Consider the following 23,610-nt stretch of genomic DNA (forward strand, 5'->3'; position numbering starts at 1 on the left):
TTATATTTTTTACAATGAACACGAGAAGGAATATTAATGAATCTTAAACAAAGAGGGTCAAAGTATGAATTATTCAAAAGCAGTAGCTTGAAAATAAGTTGTGCTTTGCAAGATGTCTACTCAGCTGACCCCTAAAATGAAGCATTTATAAGTAAATCATTTAGTGTAACTGGTAAGTACTTTTTTTCAGTTTTAGAAGATCAGTTGTCTCTAGTTGGCCTCTAACCATGACTTTACTGAGGTAAATGTAGCGTTTTCTTTCCAAACTTCTTCCCTTTAGAAGCTCCAAAGCAGTTTGATGCATGGCAGCAAAGAATCCATACAGCACGTGCTTTGTTTATGGTCTTTGGCTGGCAGAAATGGAAGAGAACAGCGAAATTACTGGGTCTCTTCATTACCAGAGGAACAGCTTTTCCTTAGAAACAGTACCACGGTTTACATTGTGCCTTGTGAGAGTTGGTCTGACTCATGGCAGTATTAATAATATTATTAGGCCTGCTCCAAGCTGTGTGGAGCACTATATAATTAGTGTTTATGCACTTGTAAAAACCTGTTTTGCATTTCTGCTATTTGCACGAGACTGTTCAAGTTGTCCCAAAGCTCTTATGTACTAAGCCAGAGGTTTTCTAATGGTCCTCCCTGGGTGTGTGCGTAGATTAACATGTTATGGCAATACCCAAGTCAGTTGGGTGCTGCTTGTTAACCAGCTGAGCTTGGCCACAGGATGGGACCTTTGTCATTGCTGGGTGCCAGGTTTTGAGATTGTCACTGTCTGCAGCACCATCACCAGTGATCTGCTGTAATTAATTGCCATGATAGCCTCATTAGGGCTGTGGCTGCAGCTAAGGTAACAGAAACACCAGTGGCTGTTGTGGAGTGGTTGTGAGGTGCTCTTGCAGCTTTGTAGAGGAGGCAGAAACGAATTTCTGACTTAGTGAGAGCACGTTAGCCTTTCTTCATGCTTCATCCGGCAGTAGGTGAGCGGTGAGAGCTGAACTGCTTCGCTGCTGCTGAAGCCCAAAGCCAAAGCTAACTGAGCAGCCTGCAGCTCACTCCTGTGACATCCCACTTGTCACATCTCGGTCAGAAGTTCCCAGAGAGGGAAAAGAGTTTTGACTCTTATAAAAATCATTGCAGGTTGCTTATCTTGCAGAAAAGACATCAAAGCCCATGATAAGACAGCATTCAAAGTCATTGTCTAAAGTTGTCTCATAACTCATATGCAAGTTCTTTGCCTTAACTTCCTTCAGGAGAATGCTAACTTACAACTTCAGTGACACAGTGACTTTAAAATGAGCTAGCACAAACCTTTCAAAAAGTAAAGTTCCACAAGCCAAGTATATTGCCTTATAACAAAAAGTAAAGCAGCATCTCTCTATGGTGGATGAATGGATATGGGTATGAACCTCCTGCTTAATTGGTCCAAATACTACTCTGTTTGTCCTAATTGTTACTGTTCCACTTTTTCTCCAGGAGTGAATTTACTGTTGTTAGTTAAATATCAGTTTCTGAGAAAACTGTTTTGTTTTGCTACGTTGTTTTATATTTGCCTCTGGTTTTTTTTTTGTGTGTGTGATCAAATCTAGTAATTCTTTCTGTCATTGTCTCAGGAAGACTTCAGCAAATAAGCATTAGTAAGCAACAGTATAGTGAAGTCATAAAATTTAGTTAAAAAAATACAACCTCAAGAGTGTCTCATGAAACTGGAGGGATACTTTCTTCTGCCTCTTCCTCCTTCAGTCTTTTCCTGATATGCTTACTTTGTGAAGGTTTTGTCCGTTTCTGTGCTAAGAAGTTTTCCATCATCATGCAAAGAAGGAAAGCCAATTAGCAGTGAAGTATAGATTAGGTTGATTTAATCAGCTTCTGGGCTGGTTTTGCAACAAACTGATTCATTATCAGGTTCTGTAGGATAATTATCAGTCCACGTGAAACTCATGTACTCAATGACACCTATGAGGCTTTCTTTGCACTGATTCAAGATTCAGCACTTTAAACAGCTAGCTGCCTTATGGATCATCACTTATTAATGCACTACTGATGTAACTTTCTCTACAGAAAGTATTTATTTTTATAGTAATTATGCTCAGAGTCCTTAGGCGTTGAAAGCGGACCTCACAAAGTCTGTGGGCTCAGCTACCCTGTGGAGCAATGAGGCTTGAGGAGTGGTCCTCTGAGCAGAGGACCTCTAGATGAAAGCCTGAAAAAAAAAAATCCTCCAAATAACAGTGCACTTGAGGGGGGAAAAAATAGATGTTGAAGAGCAGGATGTGCCCTTAGAAGCCCTCAAGGTTTTATTAGCAAGAGGAACCTCTTCAGTTTGATTTGTTTGTATTCAGGAAAGAAAACTGAATGTTTAGGAAGTGGGATTGTAATCCTGCTGAGTAAAGCCTCGCTTGATCAGCACCATGTGGGGTCCTGTAACCCATAGTTTTGAAACTGTGGAAACTGACTTTTGATGGTAAGGTCAAACAGTTTTGCTCTACTGTCACAGAAATGGAGAGTTTGGGATTTTTTTTTTCCCCATTGCAAAATTAGGTGGGTTTGGTTTTGAATATTTCATGTGAAGGGAAAGAAATTCATTGACTTTCATATATGGAAAGCAAAACAAACCATCAACATTAGCATGCCCTGTTGATTCCTAACATTCAGAATTGTAACTATGAAGTAAATGCATCAAAACTTAAGCATATTTTGACAGAACACGCAAGTACATCTTACTCGGGATCATGAACCACTTGAGGAGTTCCAAGTTAGCATTGAGGACGTGTTTTGCATCAGACCAATAGTTATGTCAAAAATGTCAGGTGCTTTTTAAAACTTGCCTTTTATCTTTTCAATTCTTGCTTTAATTCTAGAGCCAATCACTTATTTTTTTCTCCAGGCCATTTCCCATTCTCCTGCAGCACTCTAGCCCAGCATCATACAGTGGCATACACTAGCAGCTGCAGTAAAATAACTTAGGTGCATGGCCATTTGGCAGTTAATTGCATTTATTGCTAGGGCAATTTGGGACTGCCCCTTGACAGTACCTTCTGGGCCCCATAACCTATTGCAGTTGGGAGACCAAGAGACAGGGAGGAATCGGGTTATTCTGCGAGTGGGAGAAACGGAAACGCTGCCAGAGGGAGCTGAGGTCACAGCAGTACGGGAAGGGCTAGTTTTATTTCAGCAGAGAAGGAAAAAAGGAGTGTGGAGAACAGAAATCATTTCATGAGTGGGTGGGAACACAGGACACCTCTGTAAGTAACCAGGCTTAATTGGTCTGTACAAATCAGTTCTACGCTTATTACTGATAGCTAATTAGCATTGCAAGGGTTGTGATGGGGTATTTTGCAGTACCTCTGGGTGTGTAACCATTGTTTCTAAAGTGACTTCAGTGCAACTTTTTCCTATCTGATGGTACAAATCTTAACTCCTGATACAAAGAAAATGTCCTGGAAATTTTCTCTTAGAGATTTTTTAAAATAAAACTCACTGCAAAACAGAGAAAACGTGAAACATATCTAACTATATCAAGAGGTGTCTGAAACTAAAGGTTTTAAAACTTTAGTTTTAAAAGCAGCTCTTTGTCAAAGAATAAAGTTCATAAAAATATCCTATTAAATTTCTTTATTTCTGTTTTTTTCTTTTTTTTTGTTTTCTTTTCTTTTTTACTGTGGGAAACATCTACTGACAGAAGACCCATGCAAACTATGAGCAAATAACCTTCCCTGAGGTTTCAGTATAACATATAGCCTTCATAGTTCGGCACAGTAAAAAATCAGTCTGAGCTTAAATAAATGTCATAGAATCATAGAATATCCCGAGTTGGAAGGGACCCATAAGGATCATCAAGTCCAACTCCTGGCACCGCACAGGTCTGCCCAAAAGTTTAGACCATGTGACTAAGTGCACAGTCCAATCGCTTCTTAAATTCAGACAGGCTTGGTGCAGTGACTACTTCCCTGGGGAGCCTGTTCCAGTGTGCGACCACCCTCTCAGTGAAGAACCTCTTCCTGATGTCCAGCCTAAACCTCCCCTGCCTCAGCTTAACACCGTTCCTATGGGTCCTGTCACTGGTAATAACAGAGTGTGCAGTTAAATCTACTTTAATAAAAACCTTTCAACCTATAAGGAGGCTGCCTTTTTTTCCTATGTGAAGGATAAAATCTGGTGGAAAAGCAGGAATGCTTACCCCTGATGAAGATGATTTTCTTCTTAAGTTTTCTTCTAAACATGCCTGCTGAAAGACAGTGTGTGTGCATGGGGTTGAGCTGACTCCTACCAGCAGCCAAACCACCAGGAAGCTAAACATCAGGTTAGATTGCCAGTTTTTCTTGTCAATTCAATTTTTCTTTGTTAGATATGCCACATTCAGAACTGCCAGTGTTCGTGGCTAATTTAGGAAATTGTTAGTTTCTGAACTACTTATATCTCAATGTGATGATTTTTTTTTTTTTTATTTTTAACAAAGATTTGGAATCTTTTATTGCAACATGGTAAAAGAGGCGTGCCAGCCTTTGGCTTACTTTGTATGCGTAGCCTAATGAGCTGTGCTTATGATTTAGCTGCAAGGAGCATCAGGAAATTATTTGAGACTTATTTTGTTTCTAATTATTCCTTCCTCAGCAAAATAGATGCTCTCCAGTTGTTTGGGACTGATACTAAATGCTGTAAAGTTAGTTGTTTGCTCTGTGAAGCACTAGCACGATCCTAAGGTTGACCGTCTTGGTGCATTTGGGTGCACCTGAAGAGATGAGCTCATGGAAAACCACCCAGTGCCCCATGGTTGCTGTCTTCTGCTAGGGGTGGTATTTGCATTCCATCTTGGAGTTAGACTGTGGTTGAGCTATGTTGTCTTCTGGCAACTTTCAGACTGGACTTTGAGTGTAGCTGGGGTTTGTGGCCTTCATCTGCAGGAGAGTTGCATGTTTCTCTTTCTCCTGATATTTCTGGCATGGAAAAGAGGCTTTGCATTTAGCAGAGGTAGCTCTGCAACGATGCCTGGCACGGAGACTTATGCTGAGGTTGGAAGTATGTTGGGGCACTCTTGGAAGTGTGTTGGCTGTTTGCAGAGACGCATCTTGCTGCCCAGGCTGTAGTTATGCTCTATCTCTTGCTTAAAATTTTTTGTTTTGTTTTGTTTTTTCTCTTCCATCAGTTTCTTTATCTCTTCCTATGTTAGAAACTAACCTTAGCTTTGAATACCGGTGTGCATTTTGAAGTATTCAATACATAGGAAAACAGCAATTTCCTTATTAAATGCATGTATATGCATGTTCATGTGTAACTTTAAATACCTTCACATTGCCTGAGGATCTCTTACATTTACCAATAATGAATGCTGCATTCTCTGCACCTTGTGGTTTCGGGGCTCAATAGGAATGATCAGTAAGCATGTTTAGGTTTTAAATAAATGTTTAGTGGGGAAGAACAACTTTCAACAGCTATTATTTCAAAGTTTCTACACAATCAGAATGACAACAAATGATTGAAGGTGAAAGCCTACCTTTTGTTACAGAATTCTGCAGCTGTTCCCTAATAAATGTAAGAGCTCCACATCATGGAAAATCAGGCCCCTAGAGCGTTTCAGGATTGGATGTGAACTTCTTGGTTTTAACCGTGTGCACGTTGCCCACATTTCCATATGAACTCATCATACGTAATACCATAATTGTTTTGAATTTTCTTCATAAACACTCCTATTTCTGAGGAACTGTTAGACCAAATAGCTCTGGCACATCTTTATTTGCTGCCTGAAAGGCTTATGTACTTTCTAGTCTGAATATTATATACTCGAATATTTATTTAGAAAAGCGTGGCAATTCTTGTGTTAGACTAAAATCTCTAAGAAAGGATAATGTGCTTTCAACTGTTGAGCTGTGAGTTGAATGAGGTCCCATGTATTTAATAGCCAAAAAAGATTTGGTAGATAGTAGTGGTGTCACTTCAGCCATGCTACAAGAACTAACCAGAGAAATGCAGCGAAAAGAGGGACTGTATCTTAACGTCCTTGTGTTGTTTCTTATTCAGTAAATTAGAAAAGAATCCCTCTAGTGCCTGAGGCTTTGAATAGTCCTGCTGCTGCTGCTGGCTGAAAAAAAAGAGCAAATTGATGCATTTTTCAGTTATTAATTTTTCATTAGCAATTTAGGTAAAACCTGAGACTCAGATTAGGAACGAGAAAATGAAGATTGATTTCTGTGACAGGTATGCATTCGTTGATGTTTTTTTTTTTATTGAGAAAGGCAAAGTGTTTGTTATAGGCAAGTTATTTTCAGTATAGTTGAGCAGCAGGTAGCAATTTTTCAGTTAAATTTAAGCATAGATGCATGATGAACTGATAGGCGATCTTGAATTGTTTTGGAAGTTGGAAAGCAATTCAAAACCAATGATAAAATCCTCTCTTGGGGGTGGTTTACCGTCTGATGTTTGTGGATAAACTCTCCATGTGCATTTTTTCACTCTTTTCACGATAATTACAGCAATACAGGGGTTATCTGATTGATAATAAGTTCAAGGTAGAGGACAATGTTAAATAAGCAGTAGAGTTCACAGTAGATTTACTAATGTAAGGATTTTTTTAATAACTTGATGCCAGTGATTTTGAATTAACTATGTAAATGAGTCTTTGAGCTAAGTCAAAATGGACAGCTTTGACAAGCTATTGATTATCTGCTAGTGCATGATAAGGAGTCATAAAAGGAGTTTTAAGTCTTCTGCTATGATTTTTCCGTGTTGTTTTCGTGATTGATTGCGTATCTTCCATATGCAATCTCTTGATAAGTAGAGCCTTTTTTTTTCCCCCTGAGGAAATGTCACTGAAAAGTAGTGAAGTATGAAAAGGTTAAAATAATAAAGATGTGACATTACAGGTAATTAATTTTCATGTACATGGGACTATGCCAAAGCAGTATGGCTGATTCGAAAGAGTTATCAGTAAAATTGACAGTGACTTGAAGATGGGAACATGTGAAGCTGAGAACTGCTCACTGTAATCTCTCTGAGCAGGCAGGCAAGCATTTCACTTGCTTGATATATTGATCAGGCAGGACAGTCACCATTATGTATCTAGGGTTAACTTGTGATTTTACCTATAGATGCATTTTCACATAGAGGACAGGTAAACTTGCCTACTTTGAACTTCAATAGCAAACAAAATCAGGTTTGTCAAATGTAAAGAATGTTTAAAGAATCCAGATGTTTCAGTTATCGAAAGCACTGTACTCATCATCTGATTGAGAAAGTGGAGGTTTCAAGGGAAAAAGGATCAAGTTTGACTGAAAACTGAATAGTTTTGGACAATATATACTCAAAAGTGAAATAGAAAGGAAAATAAAGGCTTAATTGCAAATAGTCTTTGAGTATTTGTATGGGTTGAGATAAACACATTCCTTATCAGAACTTGGGTTATCAAGAGACCTGTGATGCACAGTGGCTGTGGGATTCCTGGGCTGATGGTGATGTACCAGAGACCTAGTCTGGACAGGATATTTGGCTGATGGGGAAGACAGGCACATTTTCTAGGCATTTATCAAGGTGTAAAGTGAAATTTTATAGAGTTGATCTCAAGTCTGGTTCCTTTAATAATTGTGAGAAAAGGGGAATAAAATGGTAAAAAGGACTGATTTGATCATATTCATAATTTTCTTCTTCTAGCTATGGAGATTAATTGCCTGATGTTTGTCATTTTATTCAGTAAATAAATAAACGGGAACGCTGTTGGGAGAATATTGAATTCTTACAGATCTGTCAGAAACTATGAAGAAAAAGGCTTTTGACTTCTGCTTGGAAGAAATAACTGTGGAGCTGTAATTAGAAGTCATTTCCTTTCAGAAATGAAGATGATGTGCTTTGATGCAAGCTTTGGTCTGGCTGATCAGCCAAGTAAGGCAAATACATAAATGTGGAAAAGAAATCTCCAGGTTTCCTGGGTGGTTTTGATGTGCACAGTAGAACAGGTTTACTAGCATAAATCCTCTTCTCTTTGTAAGGGCAGAACAAATGCCACAGATCTGTGGGATTCATGAATTAGAAAAATTGCTAAACATCCTAGTCTTAGTTATCAGATCTTGCTATTTAATCCTTTTGTATTCTTTTTCATTCTTCAGTTCTCATTATAAAGCTTGTTAGGAAAAAAAAAAATCTGCCTTAAAATACTACTTTAGTATAATGCAATTCATTTTCATGCAGCTTCCAAAAATAATTATGTGAGGACAGTAAAAAAAAAAAAAAAAAAAAAAAAAAGTGTGATTCCTCACTTCTGTTGGATATGCCACAACCTGGCACTTAAAACAGTCTTGCTCTGTGAAACCATGAAGGGATTTCAGAGATGAAGTAACTGAGCCTTTCTCTCCTCAAAAACTCATGCTTCAGGAGAGGAAAGAGCGCCTCAGAAAGCATCGTCTCTGTCTCATTCTGAGCTCAGGCCTGTATCTTGAACATACAGTCAATTGCTTGTGTGAATTAATTGCTGAATTGGATATTTGCCATGACAAAGACACTTTCACAATATGCACTTCTGTCTTCTGTTTCATAAAACAACGTTTGTTATGGCATGGAGTTATTGTCAAAGAGGAAGCGTGTATATTAATTTATTTGATCCTTAAATGTCGTTTAGAAAAATTTAAAGGTTTAAATGTTGACATTTAGACAAAATACATTTACAGTGATGCCTTATCAGTGAACTTCACTTCAGAAAAATTCTCATCCGTGTCGTAACATCTCTTCTTGTAGAGATAATTATAATTTCCGTAGCTAGCCTACCCTATTAAACTGCAAACTAGTTGTTCATTAAGGGTTGTGAAAAATACTCCTCGTCAGTTTGTTGTCACAATACAGAGGGTGCAGGTTATATTGGGTGTTCAATTAATCAAGCAGTAATGCACCAATTAAGGTTCTGCAGAGGGGTGCAGGCATGCATCCTGAGTAAACTAGAGATGGGAGCAGAGGCGCTCCCTCCTGGGTGCGGAGGCCAGCTTGGAGGCTGCTGGAGGCGCGCCGAGTGCTGCTGCCCCTTGCCACCACCACCAAGGCTTGTGGCTGCTCTGCTGTCACAGCTGTGTGCCATACATAACGCACCTCGAGCTGCTTTACCTGATTTTTGGGTTATCACGGGCCTTCTGAGGCTACCCTGGGAGTCTCCTTGGAGATGGATCTGGGTGATGCTACGAGGCAACGCAGCGTAGGCAGGGGGCAGCCCATCTTTGCCGTTACTGGTAGGGCTGTGTGCGCGTCTGCTCTGTGCTGCTAAGACTTGTGGAGAAAAACTGGATGAAATCCTAGCAGTCTAGCCTCAAGAACAGGAGGAAACTCCTTGCGAGCTGGAACGCCCTCTTCTGAAACAAGGCGACACGGCGAGTCTGCGCTCAGCTCCGCTTCGACACCTGGCAGCACGGAGTGCTCGAGTTTAAAGGCAGCTCTCGTGGCTGGACAGCCAGGAGCTTGCTTTGTAAACAATTCCTCTCTTCATTCTGGAAGAGTAGTGGGATTTGAGGAAAAAAAAATGTTCAGGTCTAAGAGTAAAATTCCACTGCACTTGAAAAAGGTGTGAGGATGAACTTTATCTCATTTGGAAAAATAGAAGGGTAATACAAACGCCTGTTCACTTTGCAGCAGAATGTTTTGTTGGTAAAATAGACATTTCCTTGTGCAAATCAAGTATTTGGGCATTGCTGGTTGCATGTGTTTGTGCACATGATCTATCTACACGACTGCACGAATTTACTGAAAATTAAAGTATTTGATATATACCCAGGAAAATTATTTTTATAGTCTTCTGTCTAAAAGTGGCATTAATGCCACTGTAAATGTCACCACTAAAGAAACATACTAACGTGCTCGTGATAATGGTGACAATCGAATTTGTATCTGTAGCTGGGCACTAAATTCCTGCCTGCAGTGATTTCTTAATAGAGCAACAAACTTCAGTAAGAAAAGGACTGTGGTGGGCATAGCTTGCATAGGGTCAAGTCTTGGGTAATTGCAGCTGGCATTCCACTGCCTGGATGAGAGTGCTCGTTTCTTTGCAGATACAGAATAAATAATTAGTAAAGGAAATGTACATGTTTCTTCACAAAGCTTACAGTAGTGTTCCACAGTGGTTTTTTGTTGTTGTTGTTGTTTGTTTGATTGTGTTTTATTTTGTTTTGTTTTTTTTAACCCCAAATTTTAGACTGCTTTATCATCCTGATGGATGGGAATGCTGCTTGGCTGGAGATTGAACACTTTGAAATTTCCTCCCTCTAGAGACTTTTAATCTTGCTTGATAATTCCTCCAGGTGACAAATGGCTCTACCAAAGCAGAGTCCTCAGCAGGAAGATACTAAATGGGTAAACACACAAAGCAATATTATTGTAATAGAATATATGCTTAGATAAATCAAAAGAAAGATGATCTGGGTCAAATACTGACCCACTCATTTCTATGTTCACCTTTTTTGCATTTTAAGGGAATTGCTGTTTTGTTTTGCTTTAGTGTAGAGTCTAATTTTGTGTAGATTAATGCAAGATGGGTCCAACCCATGGTGCTAGTTCTTCCCCAGAGGGTTCTCCTATGTCACTGTCAGCAGCACTGCCTTAAAAATTGGTACTAGAGAGTTTTTTTCATTTGTCCATGAACCTGTCTGATCCTTGAGCTGTGCTGAGCTTCCAGCACCTACTGAAAGCAGCAACTGTTGACACAGGTGAAAACTATCCTTTTTTCCCCTTTGAGATAGATGTCTTTAAAGGAAAACTAAATGGGGTTAATATTTAATAGACTTTTTTATTGTCATGAATTTTAGAATTTTTTAAAAGATCAGAAGTCATTATTTTAAAGTGTTACACTGATCTTTATCTCTTTATCTTTTTTTTTTTTTTTTGGTGAATCTTTGTCTAACAGAAGTAGGTGTGTTTGTCTTGGGTTTTATAACTTAGTTTTATGCATCTGTTCTTTTGCCTTGTTCTGAATCCTGAACGGAAATAATGATGATAATGAACCTACCATCAGAAATTTGAAAGATGTTCAAGGAAATAGGCTTCATAGTTTGCATGGAAAAAAGTGAAATATCACAAAGGAAATGCTTATTGTTCTCTAATCACAATCATCACATTGTAACAAGCGGAACCTCCAAATTCAATTTCTGCTTTTGCCTGAATTGCACAGGAGATTATATGTGGATGCTGAGGTAGGAGGCCCACTGCATAATGCATTTCGTTTAGTCTCCAGCACGGGTTCTCTGTTGGAGACATTTCTTATAAAGCATGTCAGATACAGAAAAAGCAATTTAGTAAGCACTGTGATCAGATCCTGATGAAATTCAATTTTTTTGGACCTGCTGTTCCTGGAAGACATCATTGATAAAAATGGTCTCTATTTTCTTCTTTGTTTTGATTGATCATACTATCTTGCTGTTCTTTCAAAATATTTTACCCCTCTAAGGTGGCTTGTTTTTACAAATAAATGAAAGGAATTGTATTTTTTTGACAGCATACTTTGTTAACAACACAATCTGTCAGGATATTTGCACTCTACAGTTTTCATTTCAGTAAACTGCCTAAACATTGGACACAACAGAAAGGTAAGCACAACTACCATGGATTATGGGAACAGCCAAATAAGGCACTAAAAGCTATTTGACAATTATGGTGCTGAACTCAGAAAGCGGTTTGCTTGTTAATAGCCAATCCCCTGTCTTAATTTTCCTTGTCAGATAATAAAGCACTTTTTGTACCTCCAGGGAAGACATGAGAGGTGAGTTCAGATATGTCAACTCCATAACTTACCACCTGCTGTTGCTTATTGAGGGTTTTTAGAAATGAAGGTAAACTTCTTAAATAGAAAAATTAGATCTATTTCAAACCATTCAATTTGCAGATCAAACCCCGTTATTATTAATTTCTGCTTACACATGTTTGAACTGGACACATTTTAATGATGATTTCATAATACTAATTTTAGTATAAACGATTAATCATTGGTAGACTGTTTTAGCACAGTACCTGTGTACCTGCGGTATTGACAAGTGCCCTTTTGCACAAGCGCTTCAAAGCAAAGCAGGAATTATCGGGAATGCTGCTAAATGCTACTCAAATCTGGTTTTCATATTGAGCATGGATGTTTCATACAGTCTGGTTGGACTCTGCAACATTGTCTGGTGGTAAGAAGTACTTACAGAACATAAGCCTTCAGGTGCACGGTGTTTTGAGCAGGGAGTATGGTTAGGTGAACTGGCTGCAAATGCTGGGGTTGAGGAACTTAGGTTTTGAAGGAAGTCCACTTGCGGGGGTTTCCTCTTTCTTGGGGAATGGTTTTCCAGGTGCAGAACTGAGTATAAGCACGTTAGCTCCTGTGACAGTTGTATCACAACAATTTTCTGCTGGGGATTTGTTCTCTGTTCTGTGCTTCAGCTTCACAGTGTGTTTTAAACTTATATATATATATATATATATATTTTTGGGGGGGGGGGGGTGATTCTCTTTTTTGCATTGGCTTTCTCTTGAGATCTTAGGTGATTTTTTTTAATTAGTTCTTACTCTTAAGAGTGTGATATTTCCCAAAGAAAACCCAAAACTAAAAAGAAAAAACAGGTGTTTGGTGTTGTGTACTGTCAGAGGGGCTCAGGATTTATGTATTCACTCTGTATTCACTCTGTATTTATGTATGTATTTGTCTCGCGTCAGCTCAGTATCTGTACACAGGAAGGCAAGAAGAGAGGGTGAATGGTGAGACCTTGCAAATCCAAGATGTGACGTGACATGACATAATCGATCTGACTGATGACAGATCTTTGGTAGTATCTCAGCTGAATATACTTTTTCAGGGTCTTTTATTTATTTATTTACTTTTGGTTGGCTATCTCCATAAAGTATTTTCTGCGTTTTAACGATATGAAAGTACTTCCCGACAGATTTGTGTGCATTAGCTTTTTGTCAGAGCCCTCATTGTACTGGCAAAGCATCTGAAGCAGCAGCAAGAAACGATGTTGGAATGGTTTTGCAATTCTTCCTGCTGTTTTAGTACTGTGTGTTGGCAATAGTGGATGCATTTCCGCACAGCATGGGTATCACTTTGCTAATTTCTGATTTACAGCTTGTATTCCAGCCTTGCACGTTCTTCAAGAAAGCACACGGAGAACCAGTATAACCATAATAATTAATCATTTCATCAGAAACTTTAATACTATAGGGGTACCTTTGAAGGGGTTAAGGATTTCAGCACAGGGTGATGCATATTGCCTTACTAGATTTTTTTTTATTTTTTATTTTTTATTTTTTTTATCCAGCAAAAAAGCTTCTCAGCTTCACCTGCACAGGGATGAGAGTTCTGGCTTGATCTCTGAATTGATCAGCCTGGCTATGAATATCGTGTGTGTTGAAGGCCCTGGGCTTTACCAGGAGTCAACCGGTCAGTGTGTGCCACTGGTCAGAGAGCCAGCACAACACGTGTTTGGAAATGTATGGAAACAGGTGACTTGTAGTGATCTGTCACCAGTTCAGTCACATCATCTCTGCTGTTGCTCTTCCAGAGCTGGAAGCAATTCCTGTTGGAGTGCTGTCGTTTGAACTGGCACAGATCAAAATACTTAGTTGCTTCTATTAAAATCAATGTCTTTTTTAGCATCCCCCCAAGTATTAATGATAATTATCATCTGCCAAATCTGAATAAATTAGGCATGCTCTTTTCACAATTGAATATATGTTCTGCCTAGGGAAAAATGCACAGGGAAACATTTCATATTCTTCAGTATTAGGCAATGTATTGAACTCCTTACAGAAGATGCTTAACTGCGTAGCATTTGTCTTTTTTATAAACATCCTGGATACCTCTGTGGAGGAGATTGTCTATGTATATATGAGTTAGAGCTTGTAGGACAATCAAATTGGTAACACAGGGCCTACTGCAACTTCAGAAATTATTTTACAAGAATATCAATTTATTTGGTAAGACTGAGATTTAGGACAGGTTTTCACAGCTGTATTAGTAATGTATATATTAGGCAAAGGTCAGCTAAATGTGTCTGCCTAAGAAATGTCACGGCAAAGTGGCAGACTGAAATACTAATGCAAGTAAGCAGTCCTGCTCTGGTAGGTTGTTGCTCAAGGGACTGATTTATCTTATTTTGGTCAACTTGGAGCAATGCATATGTTCCGTATATTTCTTCCTCTTCTTTTTAAGCAGTCTTTGATAACTTCTGGATAACGTAGTCTCCTGTGTGAATTAGTGTGTAGAAAATACCTCCTTGTAGTTGAAAGTATATTAATATTTAAAGATGTAGCTTTTGCACCTTCTGTAAGTGGATTTGTAGAGGGATAACTCAAAAGGTTGGGAACTCCTCCTTTTCATGTGGGTTTGTCCCTTTCCAGCAGTTGGTGATGTTTCCTCCTGCCTGCGTAGTCTCTCTCAGTGCTGTTCCCAGGAGCACCTCAGGGCCTGCACCGCTGGGCTGGCTCACCGTCTGCTGTCTTCACCTGCCCTCAGTAAGGGTTGGTAAAGGCACTTCTTGTTAATATATTACTTGCTCAAAACCAGCAATATCCAAATTTGTTAATTATTTTTTGGTTTCCTAGAACACAATCATTTTAGTTGCAATAAGGTGGAAAAAAAAAAGGTAAATATATACATATATATATCTGTACAGTAAATCTCATGGAACTTAAACTCTAAAAATGTCATTTCCATTTTCTTCCCTTTCTGTCTCATCTTCCCTAGAGGAAGAAGTCCTCCATGACCATACACAGTTGGCAAGTTTAGCTTTGTATCTCAGCTAGGCTGTGGAAAAGAGAGCAAGTGTGGATTTTAAAGTAGAGCTTTCCTCAGACCTACCTGTGAAACTCTCTAGACTTGTAACTCATAGCAAATACCAGTCAGTGCTTTGTTTTTCCTTATGTAGTACATAGTCCTTGGTACTAACAGTACCTTGAACAAGTCTGACTATTTGTATTCTGTGTATCACTGTATGTGGTACAGCATGGGTAGCTTATTGGAAACCCTGAATTGTTGTGCAGGCTTGCAGTTAGGTTCTGGTACGTCATGACTCCACTAGGTAATTATTTAGTAACAGACAGTATTGAGAGAACAGTGATAGATACAGGCAGAACTGAGTTACTGATCTGAGGGGTTTTAAGTCACATAAATGCTGTTGTTTAATACTGCATGGAGTCACCATGTCCTGGGGAGGCAGCTGGGTAAAACTACAGGTGTGCAGAGTAAGTTCAGCTCTCACTCGTATGAGGTTGTAAGAGTTACTATTGCATTAACTACAGCTGAGTATTTCTGAACGCACAACTTTAAAAATCAGGAAGATGAGCTCCAGGTGAACAAGAGAAGGTGGAAGGCTTTTGTGTTAGAAAGGTACATGACAACTGAAGTTGCTGATCTCTTGCTTGGGTTTAATTATTCTCAGCAAAAATGATGTCTTGTGGGCAGCCTGCTGGCTACAGCATAGATTATTGAATGCTGCTGCAGTCCTTTTATTTATTTTAAAATATAATTATAATTTTATTTACAAATAAATCATTCAATAAATGGTTTGTTCCTTTTCCTCGCTATCCTTACTAAGAGGCTAAAACCCTGTTGGAAGACTGCAAGTGGAGGTTTATGGCTTATTTTGCAAGCTTTGGGACTAATCAATAACTTGCTGGTTTAAAGATCTCTTTCTACAGATTGTTTCGTGAAATTTTCAGGTAAGAAAAAACAGGGAACCTTTGCCATCTATTATTATTTTTTTATTGTGATACTCATTAACATGTTATCTCTCTTAGACATCTGTGATCTAGCCATGTGTCACTGTCTGAAATAGAGAGATCATCTGAAAGAATTTCACAGCATTACGAAGGTGTGCACACCGAAACTGAGTGGCAGGCAGAGAAGGAAAGGAGTGCCTCAGAGGTGGTGGCAGTATGTTCACTGATGAAAGCGGCAAGAGTTTGTGTGGTTAAGTGTGTTCACAGATGTATGCAGGAGAACTGCAAGCTCTCTTTCTTTCCTCTCTAGTGAAATGTGGCTTTAGCTTTTCTTCTGAATAAACGGGATTGTTTCAAGCGGACCTGGCCCTGTTATTGGTTTCTCTGATGAACAGAAACAATTTGCAGCCAAATTGTGGCTAACCACGCAGGTCAAAGAGCAAGACACAAAAAGAGCTTAGGAAATTAATACAAGCTTTGTCTTGGCGTTTAGTATAGCTGGAAAAAAAGCATTTGAATGAAAGCTTGCTGTGCCCTTTCTAGGGCTAGAAAGTATTCTAACCCTTTTGAATTTGTAATAGTAACGTCAAGTCATTTTCCAGTCCTCCTCCCTGTGACAAGAGTAGCTGCTGCTGCTTCTGGAAGTGTGTACCATTTAGTGATGGGCACAGTTTGACGACATTTGTGGATAAACACGGTGGTATCCACTGTTCATTTCACAGTAACTTACGAGGGACCTTTTGTTGAAAAGAGCTGAGGGAAAGATTCCCAGCGCTCCGTCCTCATAGCCTGCAGGCAATCGCGTCTTACCTGATTGCAGTGAAAAGGATGGTCGCTGGCACTCAGCAGCCTCCAGACAAAGCTGAGAAGATTCTTCTGTATAGGAATGCTGCGTTTTGACTTGTGGATTTCAAAGAAAGTCTGACTACCTTTGCTCATTCTCTGTTGAGGCCAAATTTCCCTAAGTATTTTGCGTGGGAGCTTGTCAAAGTTTGCTGGCAGTCTGCAGGTGCTGTATCAAAGTGCTCACTGTTACCCAAGTACCACAGGTAGGTCCCTTGGGGGAACTGCACCAAGTTTGAGAGGCTTGAGTTCCTTTTGGGAAACAAACAGCAAAAAAGGAACAACCTGACCTTTCCCCTGTGTCTTATATTTCTTTACATGTTTACTCAGGCTGGTATATCATCTGCTAATATTTCACGGCACCAGCATCAGGCTTCGTGGTGGTATTGCCCTGGGTCACTCTGGACCTTGTGGAGTCAGTGCTGCATTTCCCCCTGCTGTTCCTTTGGCACTGACCAGCTCCGAGCCGGAAACTGCACAGCACTGCGAATTCATACGCTCCACTCTTGCCTTCCTGGACAAAACCTTCTGTTCTTGGCCACATGCTACTCTTCATTTTGATTGTTCAGTCCGCAGTGTCTGTGAGTATTCTGGTTTTCAGTGAGTCCTGCAAGGCGTCAAAAAAAGAAATTGGATTTCCAGCTACTCCCTTATTTTCTCTGAGCTCTCCCTTCCTCCTTTATTTTTTGCCTTGATCACCTGTTGGTGCTGCGGACTCTGGCAGGCTTCCTGTTGCAGTTCTGTTTGAGGAAGGAATTTTTTAATTTTATTGCTTGTGATATCATTTCTAATTTTTTTTTTTTATTGAACGCCAGGAAGTCTGTTAATACCGAACCCAGCAACTGAGAGATCTCTTCCCTATTGGGGAAAGAGTAAATAAATGACTGCGTATTTTACCTGACATATTTCAACTGACAGATCTCCTTTTTTTTTTTTTTTTAAAGCACCTGTTCCTGCCAGAGGTTGTGAACCCTTTTATGTTCTTCACGAGCATGTGACTGGTTTTGAAGGACGCCCGGTTATTCTGAGCAGTTTCCCCTGCGTCGCTGCTTAGTCGTGCTGACTCCCCTTGCCCTTTCTCAAGCTTGTCTCAATAAAAGCCACACAAGCTTTTTGTTTGCCTCCGACTGAGTGTCCTTAAGCAGTCGTGGCCCCCTGCAAACATTTTACTTCTTCAGCAGTCTTTTTTCCCCTCTTTTTAATGAGTTTCCACCATTTTATGGAGTGCTCTGTTGAGGCTGCCTATGACAGTGCTTTTGTGTGCATGTGCTTTGCAAGGAAGTTGGATCTAAGAATCAGTGGTGGCTGCACAGACCTCGTTCTGCAATACCTGAACGGGGTCATGCCCACTCAGCGGAGCTGCAAGGAGGCTCTACCCCCTCTGCACAAGTCCAGAGCCACCTTTGCGGAGATGCGACTGTGGCCTTTCTCTCCAAGGGCCACACAAAGCCTGGTCATTTCTCGGAGTGTCGTGCTGGTGACAGCGGGTGTTGTCGTTGTGTCTGCTGCCTCCAGCCACATTGGCAGCACAGGGGTAATGCTGTGAGCACCTGCTAAAGCCTTTTCAATCCCAAAGTGCTCATGAAAGAAAGAAATATCCCTAGATAATAACAACGGTTATTATCTCTGTTGATCAAAGCATATTTTGATGACAAATCTTTAATTATTTTTCATAAAAAGTATATGTACAACTTCTGGAAAGATCATAAATATGCTTTTACAAGTTCATTAATGTACTTAATGGGAGCGTCATTGGTGCAGTTATGTTTTCATAGTTCTAATTCAAGTGAAAAAGACACTTGCATTATCCACAGTTTATTAAAACAATAGGAAAGTACCTTTAGCTTTGCTTCAAGGCACATCATTTTATTTAATTGAAAGCTGCTTTAAATTATCCCTAGGCATTTCAGCTGGTTGTGACTGATCGTGTTGCGTGGTATTTTCTGTTTTATGAGCAGCCCGCTTCAGAGCGTGTACAGTACTTAGAAAACCAGCTTGCATGGTGCATGGAATAAAAACGTAGTGGATTTCATCTTTCATTCTTTGTTTTCTTATACAACTCATTCTGTTCAATTGATTGCTTTGGTTTGGAGGAGTTAGTGTAATGGTGGCAGTATGGGGTGTTATATATTGTTCAAGTAAAATCTCTTTAATTTCAAATGTGTTTTTTCTAAATGCTGCTTTTGAGCTTCTCCTTGAATTGGGAAGTAAAGCAAGTGCATGTCCTTGCTATCTGAATTATACATCCACAAAGTATTATTTTAGTGTACTTTCAGCAGCCAGATACAGCTGACAGCTCATTATTGACAAGGTTAGATCCATTGCTGTTTCTCTAGCATAGACTGAGACATTTCAGCTTGACCTGCAGTATTGTAATTGTGACTTAAAAATTTAGCTAGTCTTAGCAAATGATTTATTTTGTTGTGGGCATATTTTTAACCATAATCTAGATTTGCCTGCAAGTGCTTCAACTGATCTATAGCTTTAAAAATAGCATCTTTTTGTCTTGGACACTTACGCATAATCTTGTCTCTCAGCATGTAACTTCTGTGCAGTCCTAAAGCACTTTAAAAATTCAAACGTATGTCAAATATATCTTCTTCTCTCTTTCTTTATGCCTATTTTGAGCCCATCTTCCTCATTACACTTTTAAGAGTTTAATTTTTTAAAGAGTCAAAAGTGGAAGCAAAGGACCTCTTCTGCTCATTGTGAGCTGTGGAAGAAGCCCTAAGCAGAGAGCCAGAAGTGAGGATGCAGCGGCCCCATGTTGGCAGGCAGACGCTCTGTGCCCCGAGCCGAGAGCTGTGGCAGGACGCAGGGCTGCGAGACCTGGGTGCTGAGCACAGAGGAGCCCTCGGGAACCCGAGGGAAGGGACTTCTGCGGGGCAGACCCTGGGCAGAGTTGCTTGTGTGTTGTTGCAGACAGCCACGTGGCTCCATGTCCAAAATCAGAAGCAGGAGGTATTAACTCTCCTCTCACAGGTTCCCTTGCATCCATCTTGTCTTGTTTTCCTCCTCCTGGCTCATCTCTTTTCCCTATAGATTTATTGAAGGCATCACTTAACACTCTTGCAGATTTCTTCTAGATCTTAGCAGAGGGGGTTTCTAAAGGCTGTGCCAAAACTTGACCAAGCGTGGACTTGTCTCACTCCTATTCTTATGCTAAATTTCAAGTTCCCTCTTGCAGAACGTGGAGTGTTAGAACTCTCCAAAGCAAAGGCTGCCAGGTTTAGTCATATGTGGAGAAAAAGGTGACTGGCTTTTCATAGAGGTTATTGAACAGTTTGGCCATGCAATTAAAAGCTACAAGAAGGGGAGGGGAAAGATTGGGACATATTTATTAATGGAGTAGCTACTTTTCTAGTTGACTAAACAGCCAAGGTTACTGAAACTGTTCTTTTTGAGCTGGGAATGTCAGCACTGGTGTTACCCCTGGAGAGTGTGTTGGCATAGGGAAGCTTCAGAAAACATTCAGAGGTACAATGAAGGCTTCGTGCTGCAAGTAGATACAGGAATGCTCTTAATTAGGTGGGTCACGAAACAGGAATACAAATAATAAACAAAATGAAAGCCTTTGAATAGGATAAGAAGGCCTATTTTTCTTGCTTTCTGTTTCCATGTTCAGCATGCGAGATCACTCTACTGCTCCATCCTGGTGTGCATTATTGCAGTATGAATGACTGTAGTGTCTGTCCAAACTTTTCAAATGTGCCTATCCCTGAAATGTCTGGTACTTTGGCTTGAATTTATTTTGTAGTATAAATTATTGTATTGTTCCTAATGATTCTCAAATAGGATTTATTTTTATTTCTTTTCTTTAAAGCATTTGCTGTATTTCACTGCTGTGATGATGTCTCAAATGTCTGATTCAAGGGACTATTTATAGTAGCATAGTCAAGCATTTGCTTGAACATTTATGAGCTTAGAGCCTTTCTTTGAAGACACCGTTGTAATATAAAATGTATCAAAAGCGCAGAAGATCGCTGTAGAAATACGTACGTTATCTACATACTTTCGATTTCAATGGGACATGTGCTGTAAGTATTCTCTTAAATACATGAGTACTTTTTCTCCTAGAACTTCAGCAAATATCCTTTACAGTGGGATGTTTTTGTATTAAACCTAAAGACCTGCCTACTGGCTTTCTAATTTGTTTGAAATCTGTCTGATTTTTCATTTCAGGCACATGTGAACCCTATCAGTGTCACTCCACCCATACAAGCCATAGATCAAGACCGAAACATCCAGCCTCCTTCTGATCGACCGGGCATCCTCTATTCCATCCTAGTTGGTTGGTGTCTGCTACTCTTGCTATCACTCATGATCGGTCGCTTTGCTATGACCAGAGAAAGATTGACTGGGAGTGTGGAAACCTAATAAATTTTGTGGTTAGTGGGATGTTTGAAATCGTTGTTCTACCTATATATGTTTAACTGCAATGTAGAAGTTATTCCAAATGGCTGCATTATTTGTTGTTATTTGTTCAGATTAGATTCAGAAGTTTCTGATTTGGCCAATGGAGCAACACAGCAAGCAAAATGAGAGAGACTTGTCTGTGCTCATAGCTGTGCTGCAATGCATTTTTTTCGTTCACAGGTGCAGAGGCAGTTGTGTAACAGATGCTACAGAAAGGCAATTAGAGCAGGTTCATTCCAAAAGTCTCCTGTCACAGAGCAACTTAAAGGGTCTTACTGCATTCAACTTTAATTTGGTGCCTGTGAGCTTGCATGCTTTCTTTCCCTCGTGGCTTTTTTGTTGGTTGGTTGTTTTTGTTTTTTAGTTGACATTGCTCTTTTCTGGTCAGAGAGGGGTGCAGTTGTAGCAAGAGTTCAGAGATAGATACTTCGCTGGGGGATATCTTTTATACTGCTATTTATTTTTCTCCTGCTATTTTCTTCTGTTCGGCATCTGTTTCAAATTGCTTAGCTTGTATGATTTAATAATGGAAAGGCCTAAGGCGGTGGTTTGCAATTCAAGTTCTCCACCTGCCCTGTTCTTCACAAACAGAGACTTAACACTGTAGTATTTTCTGTACCCTGTGTCTAGCATGGGAGTTGAGAATTTGTATTTTGTGTAACTGCATCATTTTCATGTTTGCTGCATTACACTGCAGCTATGTGGACTTCTTGCTGTGAAAGTCTAGATTTTAATTATTAGCATATTGAATAGTTTTACTTGTCTTTAACAAACAAACAAACAGGCTTCTGTATACTATAGGTCTGTTGTTAAAGGGGAAAAAAAAGCAGGTTTGATGGATTGGTATGTGTGTTATTTTCAGGACTATCTTCAGAGGGTACAAAAGAATGACTGCCATACCATGCAGAGCTGGCCAATGCTTAAGGTCATAGGAAACCGTTAATGTTAAGCTTCGCAATGATTACAAGTAACACCACATTTTTAGGTGATTTTGACATATTGGACACTTTTTCTACAAATGAATTGCTGCCACAGAGCTGGCCTGTGGCTTACTTTGTTAAGGAGGTTTGTAAACATTTGTAGAACAAATGCACCAAGTACTTCTATATGTGGAAACTGACTTGGTTTATTTATAAGTTCAGCTATTGACAGTTAAGTCCAAGTGCAACATTTAGCCCATTCGTTTGATGTTCTTTGAGTAACTTGCAAAGTTCATTAGAAGGTTAACTTAATAAAAATTGTGTTTATTAACGTGTGATATTTTTAATGTTTGAGTGATTGTTGTGACCAGGAAGAAATAATTTAGAAACATGCATTATAGCAGTCTGATTTTGTTGTTGATTGCTCATTGGAAAGGCTACTCTTTTTTTTCTCGTTTTTGAGCCATGGTCTTCAGAAGGATTTCTTTTTAGATTTGAAGTCCTTCTTCATTTTGCCAGTACACAGTGCTATTTATATTGTAGCCTTTACTGCAGAAAATTTTAAATAGTTTCACAGGAAATTAGGCCTTGCAGATATTTCTCACATGGATTTTCCCTTGCTTTAGATCTAAATGTAGTTCTTTATATGCTCAGATATGTCTTTTTTTAAACACTGGGAGGTCTGAACTGTGCATACAGAATGAGAGAATAAGCTACTTACCGAAATGAGATTGATTTTGAATTTTATTTGATTTTACTGAGTTCTAATGCGGTGGTTCTTTTACACTGCTTTCTTCCTTCTGCTGCACACCTGTACAAGTCAAGTCCTAGCATATGCTTTGGGCGCTGTGGATGTTGTATACGAATTCTGCACATCTTTCTTGATACCTTTAGGATATATTGTCAAGAAGTCTTTCTGTTAACAAAGCCCAGCATCACTGCAGTGATAACTCACTTCCACCTGCTGTGGCCTACTAACCTCGTCCTTAAGTGCTCATAAAGATCTCTGCCTATCATGCTTTCAAGGTAACTGGCCTTTCAAGTGTCAGGTAAATGCTTCAGTGCTGCTTTCACCAAATGTCTTTCCTGTGAGGAGGGTAAAAGTGAACCTCTCCAGTTCTGAGAACAACAGGTTCCCCTGTAATCCATTGAGAAGGAGTTAAGAAACTTGCTTGATGAGGAAAATGCCTGTGAAAGTTGCTACACATTCACGCGAGCATAGCACTGCCGAAGACAAAAGTAACTTGAGGGTAAGGCACTTCAGAAATGAAGAAATAGCCCAAGCCCATCATTTTCTGCTTGCTCTCTTGTTCTGACCTCTGAGTGCAATCCTCTCAAAGGATGTATCAAGATGTCTGAAAGTGCTTGTTCAAGTAGTTATGGACTCGTACTGATAAAATTATAGAAGTTCAAGTCTTAAATATTCCTAAAGGTTCATTCCAAGATTAGAGCACTAGTTTCAGCAGAGTGCTACTGGGGTTATTGTCTTCTGTTTCAAGTATTGGCTAATGTACATGAAGAAAGTACTTCAGAGGAGAAAATTGAACTGTAATAGTTCATCTCTTATGCTTGATATCTTGGAAACCTGATGTTTGGAATTTTTTAGTGCACAAATTTTTGCACGCATTGACTTTAAGGAACTTTAATATGCATAAGTCATTGCAGTAGACCCACACAGAGTGCCTGGCATCCCTCTGCATGTAGCATGTGCATCAGAAACAGCATAGGACCAGCCCATCTTCTCAGTTACTCTCATCTGCAGCCTCACCCCATTTTGTTCCTT

At 39.5% G+C, this 23,610-nt stretch overlaps 1 protein-coding gene and 1 long non-coding RNA gene across 31 annotated transcripts in view; both read left to right on the forward strand.

The window, feature by feature from the left end:
• PCDH15 (protocadherin related 15) overlaps positions 1-23,610 on the forward strand; it is a 539,977-nt gene that overhangs the window by 296,958 nt on the left and 219,409 nt on the right. For all 30 annotated transcript variants that reach the window (XM_080598442.1, XM_080598431.1, XM_080598457.1 and 27 more), the window contains one exon: positions 20,674-20,782. In XM_080598442.1, coding sequence (XP_080454568.1) covers positions 20,674-20,782 — 109 coding nt within the window. The remainder of the gene's footprint in view (positions 1-20,673; positions 20,783-23,610) is intronic.
• On the forward strand, positions 15,281-16,814 carry LOC308197647. The gene is made up of 3 exons (XR_013953191.1): positions 15,281-15,316; positions 15,525-15,648; positions 15,727-16,814. It is a non-coding gene; the product is annotated as an uncharacterized lncRNA (long non-coding RNA).

This window comes from Anser brachyrhynchus (assembly GCF_964034855.1).
Source record: "Anser brachyrhynchus genome assembly, chromosome: 6".
Taxonomy (NCBI): domain Eukaryota; kingdom Metazoa; phylum Chordata; class Aves; order Anseriformes; family Anatidae; genus Anser; species Anser brachyrhynchus.